Source organism: Ciconia boyciana, chromosome 1 (assembly GCF_034638445.1).
Source record: "Ciconia boyciana chromosome 1, ASM3463844v1, whole genome shotgun sequence".
NCBI classification, from domain to species: Eukaryota; Metazoa; Chordata; class Aves; order Ciconiiformes; family Ciconiidae; genus Ciconia; species Ciconia boyciana.
This window is the reverse complement of record NC_132934.1, coordinates 74,676,196-74,695,537: the sequence shown is the minus strand read 5'-3', so window position 1 is coordinate 74,695,537 and position 19,342 is coordinate 74,676,196. Positions and strand designations below refer to the sequence as shown.

At 40.3% G+C, this 19,342-nt stretch overlaps 1 protein-coding gene across 31 annotated transcripts in view; it reads right to left on the bottom strand.

Annotated features, from left to right (window-relative positions):
- The window catches only part of SOX5 (SRY-box transcription factor 5), a 721,637-nt gene that overhangs the window by 147,696 nt on the left and 554,599 nt on the right, over nucleotides 1–19,342 (bottom strand). For 29 of the 31 annotated variants that reach the window (XM_072874906.1, XM_072874851.1, XM_072874898.1 and 26 more), the window contains 3 exons: nucleotides 16,842–16,928; nucleotides 2,971–3,143; nucleotides 390–458 (listed from right to left, as the gene is read on the bottom strand). In XM_072874906.1, coding sequence (XP_072731007.1) covers nucleotides 390–458; nucleotides 2,971–3,143; nucleotides 16,842–16,928 — 329 coding nt within the window. The remainder of the gene's footprint in view (nucleotides 1–389; nucleotides 459–2,970; nucleotides 3,144–16,841; nucleotides 16,929–19,342) is intronic. The other 2 variants (XM_072874725.1, XM_072874733.1) reach the window with 1 other exon arrangement.

Here is a 19,342-nt window from a genome sequence, read left to right as displayed (position 1 = left end):
GATCACTGCAGAGAACTTCTTCCGCAAAACCTCAAAACCAGAGCTGTAGGAGATCCACTGCAATACAACTCTTTCTGGCAACATTTTTGCCACCCCTGATCTACGGCTGAAAGAGGACTTGGTCCTGCAAACCCTTGCTCACATGACCAGCTCCTCTCACATCTGCTTCCTGATCCTATAGGAGCAGTGTTAATCATACAAGGCCTTCTAGAAACTGACCTTTTTTGCTTAATGACAGGTAACATCCTCATGTGTTTCCATAAATAAGATGTAAGCCATCTGCAGAGATTCTTAAAGAAACTATGACAATAATGGCTGAGGGAAAGCATGTGGAAACAGAAAGGAGAGAAGAGCGGTAACAGGGGCATGGTGGAGACGCAGTCTCTGACCTGGATCTGTTGCTGAAGAAGGTTAATTTTGTGTTGCTGCTGCAGGAGCTGCTGCTGTTGTCTTGCAATCTGTGGAGAAATTGCACAGAAGAAACGTGAGATACGTATCATCATTCCTGGAGTCGGTACATAGGAAACTTCCACCCTGCTTGGTTCTTTAAACTGCTCTATTAAGCTAAGAAACCTTCAAGTGTGGGTGGTAGCAGCCTGGACTGCTGCTGAAGCAAGGGGCTCATGTTCACGAGGAATTTATAGCTAATACTAGTGTGAAAGGGAACCTTATGGAAAATGCTGTGCTGGATATTAAGAGGCGAACTGATGCAAAAATCTCTCCTCTCTCATTATCTGAAATGGCACTGCTAAAATCCCCAAAAAAGTGAGCACTCATTTGCTCCAACTTGCTGGAGGAAGAACAATACTGGCAGGGAAGCTGGAAAATAGTAGGAGAAGGCAGGAAAGGCAAAAAAGTAGGATGGACAGTAATATTCTTTTTATGTTTGGCACCACCTATTCAAAAATTCCAAAAAAAGGAAAACTGACACCCGTGAGGAAGGTATTAGTATGCGTATTTCCTTGATGCAGAAACAGACACAAAGAGACTGGAACTGGGTTTGGTAAAACCACCGACTCTGCAACGTGCATATCAGCTGAAAGGAACTAAGGGGGCAGTGCAAGGCTACACAGCTCAACACCAAAACTGATTTACAGAAGCTGATGGAGTAGTTGTAAGTCTCCTCTTAAAGTCATGTGTGTTTTCCATAAGGACTTCCATCCTCCCTCTCCACTGACTAAATGATTGGGAACCTTACTGTAGACACATTTTACACACAGCGAAGGAAAAAGCAGACAGTAACGGAACCAAATTAGAGTTCTCAGAGAACTGATGGAGATAAACCATTATGTATCTCAAACTTAAAAAGCAAACTTGAAAAACTTTCATTTGAGTCATCACAAAAGCTCTGCTCTCATGAATAGCTAGCACAGCAGTACAAACATTAGAAGGAGTATTGCTCTTCCCCTGTGGTATGTGTACACATCTCAGGGTCAGATGGGAACTTAGACACACTTCCTGGGAGGAATTTTGTGCATTCTTCCCCTTAGGTATTTTCTTTCATTTCTATTATTAAACTATTAGCATAAGAAACACTCATTCATAGTTAACTCCACATCTAAAAGATTAAATGTTTTCTTTCTAGAGCCTCTCTTTAAGCAACTGGAATAATTTTTATCAATACATTTTTTTGAAAGTTTGGTTATTTTAATTTCTATGTAACACAGAATTATACACAATTTCTTAAATTAAAAGAAATCCTTGTTATCCTAATAATAATCCTGCAGGATTTCTTACTGCCTTTTTCCATTCTCTCCATTCTTTTTTTCACTTTCAGATTGTTCGGCCATCCTGTAGCAGTAGTGACTTTGAAAGACAGGGCAAAGGAAATAGCTCCTGCAGGATGTCTCCTCGTGGAAGAATCTTGCCAATTCCACCTTCACACCTTCATCTACCTTCTCCATGTAAACAACAGTGTGATACAAATTCTCTAGTTTAATAGATAAGTCACTTCTCCTGTTCTCTCTATGTGTTATTTCAGGTGTGAGGCCAAAATACACGGTATTTAAGATAAGGTTTTTAAATAATCAAAAATAGGGAAAACCAAGGCTAAAATGTCTGAAGATGTCAGCAGTGGTTTACAATCTTAAGACCTTTTTGGTACAATACAAACATTGAAGTATGACAACTATGACAGATTTCAAAGAGTTTTGTGAGTTTCATTAAATTCACAGGGCTGCAATTCTATGATAAATTTCATTACAAGCTGAAATAAATGGTCAGGCAGACCAGAATGCTTTCACATAAGAGGTATCAGGATGGACTCCTGACAAAATTTTTAACCAGATGCCTACGTATTCTCTGCTCATGTTCAGGTACAAAAATGGACATCCGTTTCTGTCAAAACTTGCACAGTGCAAATATCTTAGAAAAGTTGTGTTCTTGCATAAAATATCATGTGTCCATGTGTGCACGTTGGAACTGTTCACGTGTGAAAACATGTTTGCATTTTCAGTGGAGGGCATATTTGCAAGAGCTGAAAATCAAGCTTCTCAAGTGCAGAAGAAAAAAAGTCACACTTGTTCACTGACTTTATATTCTTCTCCCCCACTTTTTTGCACAGTTGGCAAAATCAACCCTTTCATTTGTCATATTACAATCCAAATGCTGCATTTTGTTCCTTTTATACCTATTCAGCATCACTCAATTCAAGCAGCATGGGAAGATTATTCAGGAGGTCTGAATTTGTATGCTTATTTACACTTATTTTTAGAAAAAACACTATTGGAAGAGAATACCTCCAAACTGGAAGGTGTATCTTTAAAAGACAAAGAGCACTATTTTATATATTGCAAATTAAAGCATTCTTCCAATTTTTTGTTTAAACTTCTTCACCTAAGAAAACAAAACAAATGGAAAAAAATTCTGGGTGGGGAGCAAACTTGAGAAGTATCAACCCTAAAAGATAAGCTACTGGAAAGTCCTCCTAGAAAATTATTTAAGCTGAAAGCCACTATAATAATCACTCACCTGTTCTTGTTGCTGCTTAGCCAGCTCCATTTGTTGGCGTTGTTTCTCGATCTGTGATGCAGCCAGTTTCTTCTGTTCATCATGAGCTGCTAGCAGCTGTTCTCGCAAACTGGTCAGCTGATTGATCATACCCATGAGCTGCCTTTCTTTCTCAGCGAGGCTTTCTGGAGTCCCTGGGCATCATATGGTGAAAAAAAAAAGGTGAAGAGAAGAGAGGAAATTTAGAGCTAGCCAGGTTTTTATTTTGCAGCTTCTCTGTAAGCAAAGTTTTAGTAGAACCAAAGAGCAGCAGCATATTGCAATATACTGCACATTAAGACCTGTCCCTCTACAGGAAAATGAGCCATGAAGGATAGTTCTGTACACAGGCTTTTGATCTGGTGTCCCTCTTCAATGTTTCCTGGCCCTTTCACCTATTTTCCGTTGCCTTTTTATCAGATTAATAGGGGGAAAAATACTGCCTGTTTTGAAAGAGTTTCCAATTTTAAACATTGTTTACATTTTGTGGGGATCAAAATCAACACTTCCAGTTTTGAAAGATGATTACATTTTTGTCAGAAATTTATGACAAAGACACATCAATGCTTTGACACTTTCAGAAACTGTAAGGTGTGTACTAACATCCCTCTATAATCAAGGGGAAGCAGAGAAGCCTCCTGGGTGCTGGATACCTCTCTGGCTCCCCACGCCCAGCTTTCGCACTGTTACTAGCACAGCGCACAGCAGCTGTCAGGATGCTACCTGTTATATCATCTACGGCTGCCCTGATTAGGATGAAATTATATAGTATTTAAATTGTCAATAACTACTATCGCTGTTGCTGCCACTGATGAGTATTTTTAAAGGAAAAAGTCTTGCATAAACGCATCAGAAAAACTGAGTTAAACGCAACTCACCGTCTCTCTCATTTGTACTGTCATTAGATGTTTTTTATAGGAGAATTCAGCAGATGCAGACAGAGAAACTGACTACTTCGCTCTCATAATCATTCGGTAAAAATTCTCCTTCTACCCAGAAGGACAGTGGTTATAAGGGAAGGGGAGAAGAAATTCCAGGAAAAATCAAACGCTATGAATCATACACTAAAACAAAAAATGGCGCTATTAGTATATCCAGTATCATTCAACTTTGAATTTAAAAGACCACAAAGTATGTGTAGCAGCTAATCCACAGATATCTCCAATACTACCACACCCTCTCACATGAGTCAGATCCTATGAAACCCTTTCTCAAAAAAGCTTTAGGAAAGGATTAAGGCTTTCGGTGTCTATGCCTCCTCTGAAAATAGCTTGCTTTTGGGACAACCCTGACACACAAACCTTTCTCAAATACAGGAAGTGTTCTTCTGCCAATGTCACCAGTGCTCTCCAAGTGAAAAAAAAAAAGAAAAATTGGCGACTATACTAAACATGTTCCTAGCCAACTATCAGTCAGACATGGAAAAGAGCTACTGGTAATAGCTCATTTAGTCTACCCCCCCTGCCAGTGCAGGAATGTTCCCTACAATATATTTACTACAGCTTTCTAGATTGGATTGAAATGTCTGAAATGGTGAATCATCTACTGCTTTCTTTGGAAGATTGTACCACGGCCTTAGAGGTGTCACTGTTAGGGCTCTTTGCTCGACAGTTAGTTTAATTTACATTCACTTAATTTCAGCCTTGCGCTCCCAAGCAGCATCCCATTTGCTACATCAGACAAGTCCAAGCCCTTAAATGCATTTGTAGACAGCCATATACAAGTGGGAAAACACAGAGAATCAACATTTTCATATAATGGAAATGTAACTTAATTAACTTTTTATTAAGATGCTGGAGATTTATGTGAAAATATTGTCATCATATAGCAAAGAACTACAGCAGAACATTCTCAGATATAGCCTCCAAAAAACCTATGGTACAAGCTGGAAACTAGGGAAACACACCAAAACAGAAACCATAGGACTTTAAACCTGTTCTGTTAAAAGCTGTGAGAAAGAATGGAAGCCAGTGCTAAAATACTAACACTGCTGAAGAAAACACTTTGAATTTAGGATTTTTATTTCAAACATTGGAGACAGAGAACTGCTACAAGTAATGCATTTGCCACCTGGCCACACAATTAATCAGAAATTTCTCTTGCCACTCTTCCATCCTTCATTTGGTTTTCCCTAGGAAAAAGGGTGCAGTGTTTCCAAGCAGCATAGAAGAATTATTCTAGAAGGCAGCCCCTTCCTTGTCCTGTCCGCACCTAGCACGTCGGCTTACTGTAATGCTCATCTAATGAAGACTATCAGTATACTGATACTGGCAGTGTAACACGCTGAGCACACTGAAACACCTGAAAACTAAATATTTTATTTATTTATTTATTTATTCAGCAGACATTTTATTCCAAACTTTTACTGAGGGGTGGGTGTGTGTGAGAGAGAGAGGGAGAAGCACTTAGAGAGAGAAGGAATACACAGGATTGGCTTAGTCCTAAAGTTAGGGTAAGCAAAAAGAAATCACTGTCAAATAAACTGTTTGACAAATACACTGACACACATCAAAGATCTTCAGCCAGTACTGGTTCATCAGTGTATTTTGAGCTCCTACAGTAGCTTTCAGTTGGGAATCAAAAAGCACTTTGTAAAGTTAAATTAATCCCCACCACACCTTTGAAAGGTGGAAAAATGTTTCCATATGTGTAAACTGACAGACAGAGGGGTCACAGAGTTAGTTACCGACAGCGGCAGAAAAAGAAATGTTGATATCCAGCCCTGTGCTGCAAAGCTCAGGCTGCGCTTCCCAAGAGAGAGCAGCACGCTCCACGTGCCACCGCCCTGACTGCGACACGAAACAACTGCACGGCCGCGGGGCCATTCACCTACTGCAGTTTCTTCTTTACTCTGATTTACCTAGAGAGGAGCAAAAAAACTTCTTCCCCGGCAAAACAACAGCTTTATTTGAATTGCAGGAATGAGAGGAAAGTCTGGATGAACTAAGAGCAAGCAGTCAAGGCAACATGTGCCGGTGCAGATGCCAGAGTTGCAGACACACGGCGGCCATGCAGCTGGGGACAAATCCACCAAACTCAGTCTCTTCCTTATTGCTCAGTTTCTAAAGAAACTTTGAGATGCCCAAAGGGGGTGCTTTATGTACTATCTTTGTAACTACAATGCATAATTCCTTTGGCTTATAAAACTGGAGTGGAAGTAGTCTGACAAAAGGCAGCCTTCTTGCATTATATTTCTTGGGCAATTTCAGTTTGCTAATAAACCGAAAAGGAGAATTTATCACTGTCAACTTTAAAAAAAAATCTTTTGTTGGAGAATACTTTCTGGAAAACATGGCTTAGTAGGTACTTTATTTTCATGTGATTAGCCCATCCTTCCAATAACTTCAGTAATAATTACAATTTCAATTCTTTAAGGTACCATTCCTTGCAAAATAAGTACTCGGATAGCCATACTCTCAAGTGACCTGCACAAAACCAGAGGCAAGAGAGATCAGATGTGTGGGTCTACTGGGTGACAGTGAGTTCTGGGGTAAATTTCCCCTTGCCTTACCCACACGTCTATATATGCCCCACTGACAATGAATCACAGATAGTTTTGAGGTTTCTCGCAGACAACTGGTGGCTTATAAAAGCGTGAAAATTAAAAAGAAGAGAAGTACTTGAATCAGACTGTCTTGATCATAAAGTGTTTGTATTTAGGTTAAGTTTGGTATTTTTTATGTTATCCTCATTACCTAGTACACCTTTTCTATAATTTCTTTCGTGGAAATGGCCAACAAAACTGCCATTTCACAGCTGCCATTCATAAATTACTTAGTTTGCATAAAAAATTAAGGCCAAACGATACTTGATGTTGTTTGTTTAATGGTGAGCTGAGGGCAACAGCTTGGTCACTACATGAGTACATTCAGTGATAGGAATTTTTTCCAGTATACTAAAATGCAGTGCAGAATTAGAGCACCAGGTGCCATTTTTGCATCCCTTTCTAGATGCTGTAGATTGTGGGTAGGCAAGGACAGTGGACTTCTGTCCTATTGTCACTATTTTCTCTCTGTTAACCCGCATGAGATCTAAACCTTTATCATCGTGTGAAGTGTCTTGGCAGCTAAGGGATTTCCATTTTAAGAATTCTGTAGCTTACAGGGCAAAACATGTCAGTATTTTAAGTAACTACAACACCAACCGCATAAAGACAGTTACTTAAATTATGCTACTCAGGAATTAATGAATTATCCCCGCAGCTGCTAACCCTGCTAGAACTTGGAAGGCAGTGCAAACCTCAGTGCGGGTAAGTCACCAGCCCCAGCAGCTACCTTCAGCCACTTTGTTATTAACTCACTTAGAGCTGCTCCAAGTAGTAGAGAGTTGGGAATGGTTCTGGAGCTGTCCTGCGCTCTACACGCAGTATGTGTACGGTTGCAGTGCTTTCACTCTAGCCGTGCAGCGTGGCTGGGAGAAAAAACAAGTGTCCATTATTGCAGTGTACAACTTGACAGCAAGCTAGACCCACTTCACACAGGTATTGAGTGAGGAGTAAAAGCAGAGTGGCTTACACCAATGACTGCCTCAAAAATTACTCTTAATTACTGTCAGATCCACAACAAATAGATATTGCACATTTTATGTTTAACAAAGCTTTTAACCACCAGACCACCTGCCTTTCAGGAGATTGCTGTAGGTGCTCATACTGTTCTCTCTACTCTATCACTGCAATGGCAAAATGTGGATTTTTCACAACTTATCAAAACAACTCAGACAAGAGACCATCAAAGTATACACTACGGGTTGATACAGTGAATGTCCCAAGAAAAGATGCTTTCCAGATGCGTCAGCTTATTCTCTATCCCCACAAAAAGAGATTCGGAAAGAAAAAAAAACATGTTTGTGGATGCAACACCCACAGCAGATGGCAATAAAAGAAGACTCAAATTAGTGGCATTCTGTATCGCCAAACCTAAACTTCATCTCAGATCAACACTATCCATAATAGTGTTTAAGTAGTAAAAGAAATTTACTGAAATGTGAAATAAACTATTACACATTCTTAGTTCTGATTCACAGTCTCAGACTGGCAGTGACAGTAACATTTTAATAAACATTAGAATGAAGACACCAATATGACCAAATGACACACTTTAAGTGAGAAAACGAACAGGAGAAACCTTGGCATAACCACCCAAAACAGAACCAAAGCAAAAAAAAAGGCAGAGAAACCGCTTTTGCGATCAAAACAGTAAATACTTTATTATAATTTATTAGACAGAATGAGAATGTAAATGAGAAATTAGGAAAGCCAATATTTTCTTTAACAGGCATTTTAAGCTTTTGCTGTGAATGCTGAAGCGATGAGAATGTTTGCTTACAGCCAGCCTACGGATCTGCTCGCAGCCGTGAAGCACCCAGCGTATTCTGCAAGGGGCAGAGACATGGCAAGGCTCTCCTCAATCCCTCTGACATGTCTCATTTAAACTGCTAGGAATGTTATCAATCAGGGGGGCTTGCGTGCACACTCATGCAAACCCATGCAGACAGTGAAATTTATCCCCCGAGTCAGTTTACTATCAAAGTAATTACGTAAATAGCTTTTGAACTGTCAGCATCTGTCTTTCAAAGAAAAATCAAAGAAAACAATGTGCGAGTACAAAGCCTGGAAGACACAATAATATTGTATTACGTTCGTATCGTTAACTATGGTTACAAAAGAAAAAAAATCCTCCTATATCTACAAAGCTTTGTAGGGGGAAAAAACCCCACAAACATTAAATGGAAATAAGAATATTTTGAAGTGCTCTATATTCAAATAATGTTAAGATGTATAATAATAATTAGAGCATGTGGTATAGAGCATTTTTTAATTTCAAAGCATTAGCTAATTGATCTTCTTAAAGACTGTGAGCAGGTAGAAAGGTAGTGATATGCATTACTTATTTATATATGACAAAACTGAGGCGTGAAGTTTTTAGAAACTTGCCTAAAGTCATTCTTACTTTATGCACTGTAAGCCCTTTCGCTGGCCTCACTAAAGTCACCAGCAGAATTGTATCAGTAAGGCCAAGAAGTTCCCCACTGACTTTAACAGGGATACATGTCATATAAATAATTAAATCTTTGCTTGACCTGGTTGGATACCAGGTAGGGTTCTAGCTAGAGAGACCCTACCAATGAAGCAATTATAGACAGCATCCAACAAACGAAGTGACAGAACCATGCCACAACTCAGTTTCTGTGTATCTTTGTTCTGATGTAACAACAGTGTGATGAGGACATAACTACAACCCATACAGCAGCTAAAAACTGAGTCATGTCCAAGCATTTCCTACAGTGATGTGTTTTTTCAATGTGATTTTTAAGCTAGGGATGTAACAGTTTCGATATAAAAATGAAAAAGAGCCAAGAAGGAGGTTTTTCAAACTGAACAGGCTATTAAGTAAGCTGTGCTCAGAAGAATTAAACTCCTACTAGCAATAACATTATTATATCCAAAGAATAAATAAAAATATCAGCAGTCCATAAAATAGCTTTTCTTGAGAGTTTCATTCTTATCCCATTGTCAACTATTTTTCTTCCCCACCCCAGTTTTAACTTTGCTCTGTCACATTAGAAATCCAAACCCAGTATTACTCTGCTCAGTAAGGAAATCAGGAAAGTAAAATAGAGGCCACCTAGTCATCTTCTACTTAAAAGCAAACTAATCTTTGTCATACTCCCCCTAAAATGTCTATTTAAAACCTGATAATAATTTTAAAGAGGAGTATTCCCCCCATGCTGCACAGACGGCTGTGCTGCTGACGTCACCCGAAGTTGTATATGTGAGGCAATGGGGAGCTGATGTTACGTGCCTTCAGGAAACGTAGTCTGATAAACAGATCTAACTGGCTGAGGTAAGTTCAGAATTTAAACTCTTCTCTCCTCTGTCTTTGAACAGAAATGTAAAATGTTTATGAGCAAGCAATGAGTATATACTTTAAATTATGTACTTGCCGGTATGTATTTGTGGGTGGATGTGGGTATGTGCTTGTGCACGTGTGCAAACTCCCTTGATGCTTCCCTGATCAATACTTCAGAGAGTGTTTTACTGTGGGCTCGCACATAGCTTTTCAGGCTAGTAAATCTTGGAGCTGCCAGGACGTAAACATCTAAAAACTGGCATTTTTCATTAAGCATTTAAGCCAACTTTACTACACAATGACTGCCATCACTTACAACTACCTACCTTGCTAAATTAAATTACTTCATTTGATTGATACGGGAAGTCAGCATAATAAAAGAAAACTTTCTGACTGCTTTTTACTCAGCAAGCCGCAGCCACCAGAAAAAGAAACAAGGAAAGAAAAAGCCCAGAATTCAAACTGATTTGTCTGTACCTACAGATTCATGTAATGAATCTTCTCTGTTTGACAAATAAAAGTCCTTTTTAGAACAGCAAACTAGGAGGAAGTTATTTATTTCAGCACACGGACAGTCTTCATCTTTTAAGGTTTCAGTGGAAGACTTTGCAGAATGAATAAAAACAAATGATGAACAATTACCATCTTTTGCCATTACTACCCTCAAGAATTAATATTCTGTGGGGACAAAAACTTAGCCGTCTGCTCTATAACAGACTAGCACATTACTATTTCGCAACGCTGGAAATAAGTTGTCAGTGAGTATTCTTTATTTGCTGTCAGAAAAAGTTTTGGTACAGTAGACTGCAAACAAAGCTTGGTATTCAACCAGGTTAGTAACTTATTGTCAAGGTTACAAAAGGAATAGACAACATTTGTATTGGGACTATTTCTCAGAGGTTATTCATTGTTTCACTGTCTAGACAACAAGCTAGAACTAGGCTAGAGAAATAGCATTTGCTGCTAGAATTTTATGCAGCAGCAGGAAAAACAGTAAAAAATATGTATGTGTGTGTATATTTGCTTTGTTTTGACAAACTGGTAATTGTAGCTCAGCAACATTCATCTCTATCAGCACATCTTTCAGGTAATTTTAGTACAAAGAAGAACTGGTTTAGGTCCCTTTTGTCATCCAACCCTCTGGATGATTTTTAAATATAGTGGTTTGGCCTCCATATGTTCAAACAAAAGAAAGCCATTGGCATTTGCTACTTTAATTAGTTCCATTTTATTCTATTTTCTCTATTAATAATCACTTCTTAAAAATAAAAGTTGTATTTGATTTAAACAGAACCTGATTTTTTCTGATCAAATTAAGTATCTTTACATAAAAAAATATAAATCCGGAACAGCCCAAATTTGCTGCTTTGTCACAAATTCACATTTTTTGCATTTTAGATGCTTTAAAAAAGATTCTTCCAGCCCTCCTTCCACAGATACTACCCTCAACTAACCTCCAGCTCTAGGGTCAAATAGGAGCAGCTCCATCCAGTCGCAATCTCCATTTCAGGCTTTCATTTGGCCTGAAAGAAGTTCTGCGTTGGTGTGGCTCAATTGGCACTGTCTACTTCTCTGCAGCCTGAGAGTATCATATTGCATTGTGATCAACCTCCACTATTTCAGCAGCTGCCAAATTTCCTCTCAAAACTTAGGTTCCCCTGTGTGCCACTGGGCAGGTTCCCCCCCCCAGCACTTCTGAAATATTAACAAAAGACTAAAGCTCACTCTCAGCAATTTGCTACTATTAAACACCCTCAAAAAATAAACACAGAGAAGAAGATACTAAGTAGGTTGCAATAAATACTGAGTTTATCACAGTTAAAAGTCGACAACCAGACATATCTTACCTCCTTCACTTACGACTCTCTCAACCTCCTTCTCTCCCCACTCCAAATACTATACTATCCACAAAAAATAATGCAAAATGTCCACATCTGACACAAGTTTGCAAACATTTTTCAACCATTAATTTGCAAATGCAAAATTCACACAGCTCTTAAGAAAGCGTGCAGCTTTCAAACATCTCCTGGGGATCTGTGCTTTATTAGTCAAAGGTTTAAACCCAGTGTATTCCCCATGAATAATCTCTCTCCCCTTCCCCCTCCTTCCTCCTGTCCACATCTAAATGCAGAATCCCCAGCTTCCTTGTCTTCAGTTTACAGATTATGCGATCCAAAGTGTCACTCACTGGATTACTGCACATAACCTGAGCACTACCCGAAGCTTACTTGTCTTCAACTTGTCCAGCATTACTTAAATGGAATTATCCGTCACAATCCATATACCGAATCTGCATAGCCCACTTATCTCAAGATTCTGTGTGTCACCTACCAGATTATCCATTTTAATCCATACATTGAATCTACATAACATATGTCTTTAATTCATGGGCTCTGACGAGCTATAGTATCACTGAATGGATTATTTCTCTTTATCCATTATTGGCAGTCATAAGACCGTTCACTGCATACTCTCTCATGCCCCATCTTCTGAACATATAAGCAAGATTAGAGTCTTCAGCAAACACAGCTCTATCACACATCAAGCACCGCTTGATATAATATCTGCACTGATACTTGGATACTTCACGTAACTTGGAACCCAGTTTCTCGCACAAAACAAATGTCTGTGTTATCGTGCATTAAAGATTAGGATTGGTAGGCTAATCTTGCTTTCAATTACGCTCATGAATCTGTGGTTACGCCAGTACAGTCTTTGGAGTCACCTAGATTTAAGTGGCTCCAATGAAGAGCTGCATTTACCCTAATGATGATCCCTTTCACAGTGAGTGCAGAAAATGCTTCACCTGAGTTATTTAGGAACTAAACTGTACAACAGAGAAGGATTTTCAAACAACAAAAAAATATCAGGTTCAGGCTTGCCCGGTCTTTCTTGAGAGATTCAGGCTCAATCACAGTTAACAATGCCTTCACTTCAACAGAGAACCAACTCAGAAAGATTAAACAAAAGTCAGTTCAGCCTTTTGTTCCACACACCTATTCAAAATTAGCTAAGTGGGGAACATATAAAATATGTATTATTATTTCTTGACAACTCTCGATAAGCAAGAGATGGACAAGATTAGCAGAAAGGCTTTGTGTACGCCCGGGAAGTTTTAAAAAGAGTTCTCATTGTGGTTAAAGCTGCCTCACTCATATCAGCCTTAGCAAGACTGTGCACCACATGACGCACCTGGCCACCTGGGGGGCCAGCACCGTTCCCTGAAGTCTGCTCAGTGGACGCCCAATACCAGTCAAACAGAAGTTTCATGTTGATTTTCTAAGTATAGGGATAGCCACTGACATTGAAGAGTGTGGAAATAAACTTCTTACACCTTTTCCTATCAACGGTCCACCCTACATGCTGCATCTGCTGCAGTCTGTAATGTTGCTTTGGAAGAAAGCAAGCACTTCCACCCTGCAGTGCACAGGTATCAGGCGGCTACGCTGAAAGCAGAAAGGGGTATTATTCTCCTTCCTGTAGATGATCAGTTTGAGACCTGAAGTTCTCTCTGCTCCACTGAATCCAATAAACTGCATTATCTATGAATAATCCAGAGGCCTTTTGAGCCCTTGAATATGACAGATATAAGCAAGTTTACACAGGCTTTAACCAATTCAATATATAGTTTTACAGCTTTATTTTAAAATATTTCAATTTAATGGCACGTTTTGTGGGTTTTACTATAGACTGACCTGTTTTGAACAGAGTAAAAATTCCAGGGATTTCAAAACACAATTTCTTAAGAAATCTCCAGTGCTAAACTTGTAGTATGTATTGAGCCCCACACTACCTCTCTAAACAGAGGCATTTGAGTGAAAATTTCTACAGATACGACAGGTTCTAGATTTTGCCCCATTTTAAGAGTATTCCCTTGCAGTACCTTTCAGTCAAGCCCTGGAATGAAATATTACATTTCCTTTTCCATTAGTAACTGGACATATAGAGATCCTTCTAACTGTGACCTTGAAGTTTGCAGCTAGACCTCTGCAGATACTCTGTGATGGTTCTCCCATTTTACAGGCATGCAGATGAAGAAAGGGGGGCTTGAAGTAGCTGCGGAAAGTAACAAAGCAACTAAGAGGAACAACTAAATACAAAACACAGGAGTCTGGTGACTTCCAGCCATTCACCAGCTCCCCTATCTTTAATAAAGTATTACTGCTTTCTAACTTAAAAGAAATAACACTAATAGAAAATAAAGTCTTCCGCTTCATCTCCCTTTCTTTTAATCTCTCTCAGAGAATAAAACTCAATAGTAATAACACAGACTTGGGCATTAACAATATGTAGCCTAGTGCTGAGACTTTAGCACATGACGTACTAAAACTCCCCCAGATCTAATGAAAAACACAATGAAATTTTGAACAGTTAAATGGAAAAAACTATTCAGTGCATAAGACAGTTGGGCAGTACAGCTTCTAGTGCTGTCCACATTCCAGGGTGTATTAATAATAAGACACTACTTGTGCGGGGCTTCCAAATATCGCTAATAGAGAAATGAGGAAAAAAACCTGAAGCTGCCAAGCCAAATATAGAGAGAAGTTAATTAAAAAATCACAACTGGAAAACTTAATAACTCTACGTTCCTACAGAAGGACAAAACCATTTCCTAGCATAATATATGTGTGTTTGTACATGCATACGTTGAGTATAAAACAGCTCAACTTGCACACCTTTCATGTTGCCTCGCTAAATACAGCTGCAATACAGCTGAGCCATTGTTTGTTGGCCGCTCATGGCTGGCGGTGCCATGAAAACCGCATTCCTGGGCACTAAATAATCAGCCTGCCTGACCCCCCAAGAACCTGTAAGTCAAATTCATTTACCCCCAGAGGGCAATGCTCTATTGTATCCTCCCTCCTTTCTAGCCACCTAGGAACAATGGACAATAATTGCAACTGTCACGGCAGTCAGTAGGAAAAATAAACCAGTGCCTGTTTTCACAGCTTACTGCCAAACCTGATCCAAACACCTAATAACCATGCCCCCAACCATAGAACCACAGTTGCACTAAAAAGCCTCAGATGTGAGGCTTTTGAACAGAGCTGCAGAACAATAACTCGACTTGTGTTCAAAATATGAAGCTAAAAAACAAAAATTAAAGCAAAGAAAACTCTTCTTTGAGGCTGTGCTGTTGCTCCCCATCCTCCCCCCGGGCAAGACTGAAAGGACTGTTGAATTTCTTTCGTGCTAGCATATAGCTGTTGCTGCCGCTTTCAAGTTTAACTTGTGAAAGGGAAAGAGAGGCAGGGAGAAAAAAGATTGCCCTCCAACAGAACAAGATCATAAGGACTGGGAACAGACCGCCTTCTCAGTGCGCAGCGCTTTTCAGAGCAGCTTTACTGAGTCCAAAGGCAGAGGAGAATCGCTGGGAGTCCTTCTAAAGGCTCCAGCATATCAAGAGTTAAAGAGGCTCCAGACAACACGCAAGAACTGCTGAAATACACACCCAAAAGTGGATATGAAAGCCGCCTGCGTACTTTGGGCCTGAAACATCTTAAAGATTCATCAGTTCATGGCAGACGATGATGTTACTTTAAAACAATATGCTTTTAAAAACCAGAACTCACAGATAAGCCCAGTGGCTACCCTACCTCTTTATGACCTGTTGCTTTATGCACATGGAGAAAACGTGCTCAGTGGGAATAAAGAATCCAGGTTTGGCCCTCTGTTATAATAATAATATCTCAGCCTGTTTGGGGCTGAAGCACTATATTCTGTTTTAAAGTTATTCTACATATGTCATGAATATATATTTTTGAATTACAGCCTCTTAGGGAGAAGCTAGGGGAAGCAAGTGGCATACTTTCCTACTTGTGTAAGTCAGTGGACTAACGCAAACTAATGCCGGTGGCTTATCAGTGACAAGATGGAAGGCACATATAATTAAAATAACATTATCTTTGCACATGTACCAATACATTAACCTCTCAGAGCACATCATGTTGTATTCTTTACTGAACGCTGCCCACCTCTTGTGCAGAAGGTCCTTAAAACCTGTCAGGCACGAGGTTTGCAAGCCTGCCTGAATGAGGATCTCTGTATCAGGGACAACATTAGTAAGCAAACAAACAAGAAATAATGGAGAGAAATGAAATCTAGTTTATAAACATAAAAGAAGGGTTTAATTTTAATCTCATTCCACTTTCACATTTCCAAAACAACATTGGCTTTGATTTTGCTACTCCAGATGTACACTGATATAAATGGGAGAAGAATCGGAGTCACTGTTTCTTTTCAGAGTGATAATGGCTGCTCTGGAAACTAAAATTTTTGACACACGTGTATTTTGAGTCGGCTCCTCATCACAATCACTGAGGAAGAGTTATAAAAATATTAAATTACATGAAAACAAACAACTACAGGTTCCCTAAAATGACCTCACATATATAAAATGGGGAAATATCTTGGCAAAGCAGAAGCTACTGCTGCTGGAGAGTGGTCAAATTTTGTCATTTTCCTTCTGGAGTACAGCTTTAAAAGAACATGCTTTAGTGCACAGATGTTGTACACTGTCTTTTAAAATCTGCACTGGCTAATTTCGGTACCTAGAGGTATCATTACACAAACTTTGGTCTCTTTTTTTTTTTCCCTACATGCAGGAAAGTAAAAAAAATCTACATCATCAAAATCTGTCCCAAAATTAACAAGGACTTCTGATCACCCTCAGATTTCAGAAGCTGAGCTCTGCTATACTCTGATACCACATAAGCCTGTGTTTGATATGTGAATTGACTTTTTTTTCCAATCCAGCAATGGGATGTGTCCTCTTATAACACAGAACGCTATATGTAACAAATGCTTTACGTAAGTTCATTCACTTAGGGCAATATACCATTTCATTTATCTATATTATCACAGGCGGAGAGCATACATCTCATTTAAGCCCCACATTATGACGTTTCAAGGGAAGGGGAAGAGGAGCAAACAAACCAAGTTCCATAAAGCCAGTGATATCTGTATATTCATTCGCAATTTGCTTTAGCACAGAAACAGCGTTACCTTTTATTTCTCCAAAGTTCCCTGATCCCATGGCAAGAAGCTTGTCTTTCCAGTCCTTTGATAGTAGCTTTTCAATACTGGGAGTTTCTGAGTGAAGGGGGGGAAAAAAAATGTAAGCAAATCAACATGACTGTCTCCACAATAGAACTCATTAAAAAGTCTATCTGCTAAAAATAAGGCCAACCCTATTCTGGGCCCCAGTTCGTAATGACTTCATCAACAAACTGATGGGGGGGGGAGGAAAAAAAAAAAAAAAGAATGTGCTTTGTCACCTGCTGTTTCAAAACCATTAGCTTTTTCCTCTTGTGGAACAAAGCCCCGGTAATTCTGTACGACAATGGGCACATATAAACCTGCAGTTCATTGTTTTTCAATTTGGTGAACAAGTTGCTGCCTATAATGGATGCCTGTCAATTTCTGGGTGTAAGTCTGCAGTCAAAAAATAATTATGTTGATAAAATGCAGAGTAAAGAGAGAGAGAGAAAGAGAGAGAGAGAGAAGCAAAGAATTAGCTCCTAAATCTGCTACATGTAATTATATCCCTCTGAGTGTTTACAATTACATCCACTTTATAATGTGTGTTTAAACATCGTGTGGTGGTAAGCATACTGTGGAAAGATTTTCCAGTAACACGCACATTATAAATAATAATAAAAAGTTGGGTATGAAAAAAGCTTTAAAAGATTGCAAAATCCAGAGGGAGAAAAGGCATTGCTTCGAATGGAAACCCGTTATTTGCTCATTTCAGATTCTATCACTTCCTTATAAAATAAAATAAAATAAAATAAAATAAAATAAAATAAAATAAAATAAAATAAAATAGTTCCGTATTTTCAGGCAAAATGCAGTGAGGGTGTGGATGGGTCTGATATTTATGTCTGTAACTCTTGTATTCTGACCTCTTTTTGTGTAGAATTTTAATGCATAAGTAAATATAAATGCTAATAAAATTCAGAGAACATTAAACTCAATTCCAAACAATGTAATTGTATATTCTTGTCAGCATTTAGATGGGTACACAATTACAATAGCTTTCAATCCCACGATTAGCACTGCATTCAGTTAGAAAATGGAGTGTACTAAAAGATAAGTGTCCCAGTATGCGCCATCTAAATAACAATACCCACACTTATTATCTGGATCTAAGACATATACTGCTATTCTCCGCATTTGTGTTTATGTGTATTTGTATTTGTTCAGGCATTTGTTTACCCCCTACCAGGAGCATAAAGGGAGTACATGTTAACTTATCAAAGGGACCGTCTGGCCTAGAGACCATACAATTATTAGCAACTGGTTAATTTTCCCCACAGTAAAAACCATTACGAGCAACCTTCATTATCTCGTTTGGCTAATTCTGCCTCCTTTCTTGAAGTCCCAGCTCCGAGGAAGCAGGGCTGCGCTGCCCCGCCGAGGCTCTCCGCGGGGCCGGCCGGGCCGGGCCGGGCCGGGCCGGGCCGGGCTCTCCCCGCGCCGCCGGGCGGGCCGCGGGCCTTCCTCCCGCCCTGCAAAGCACTTGTCGCACCCGAGGCACCGAGCGAGCCCAAACTCCCGCTAAACCAACGGCAGGCCGCGTAACACCCACGTACCCGCCGCCGCACTGACGCGGGCACGGCGTGCCCCTCGCCTCACCCCCCGCTGCCTGGCACACGGGCAGGCGCGGGCGGACACCCTGCGCAGCCGCAGCCGCAGCCCCGCGCCCGCACCTCGCTGGGCGCTGCCGGCGCAGCAGCCAGCCGGGTCCCGCGGGCGGCGGGAGAGCGCCTTCCTTCCCCTAACGTCTTGCTACGCGCTGCAGCACGCCACTTTCCTCCTGTATCAGCGCCCGCTTCCTGCTCTTCGAGCGGCAGCCTTTCGCAGGAAGGGTCGCTCCTTGCGCTAACAACCACGGACTCAGTCGCCCAGGATGGCCCGAAGGCGAGTTTTCTGTTAGAAACCCTAAACCTGCAATTGCATCCTAACGAAACCGATGGGAGAAGCTGCACTGCCATGACCGTTTCCGTGCCGGGGCTGACGACAGGGAGATGCCGCCGCGCTCCCGGCACCGGCACGGCTACTTCTGAACTTTGCAAGCACCCACGAAGGAAACCATTTTTCCAAACATATCTGAACAGGTCAAATAAACGCCGCCGCTTGCTTTTTTTTTCTTTTTTTCCCCCTGCGCTTTCCAAAAAATTCTCGAGTAGCGTGTAAACAGGCCAGAGCAAATGCGGTATTTGCAGTAGAGGGCTGTCAGTCATTAAAAGCTAACAAACCTTTGCAAAGCAGGAATGCGGCAATAGAAATCCATTGTGAGCTGACAATAGGCTCCAGAGCCTCCAGGCACCAAAAGCAGCCCGTCTTACTTTTAAGTCTATTGTCAGCAAAGTCCACGACAAAGCTTTTCCCCTGCAGCTAGACAAAATATTCGCCGTGGTGCGCTCGTAAAGAAACAGAAGTCTTCTGTCTAACTTGCCGCCTTAAAGCAACAGTAGCCGCTCGCCGGGGCTGGCGGCGGGCCC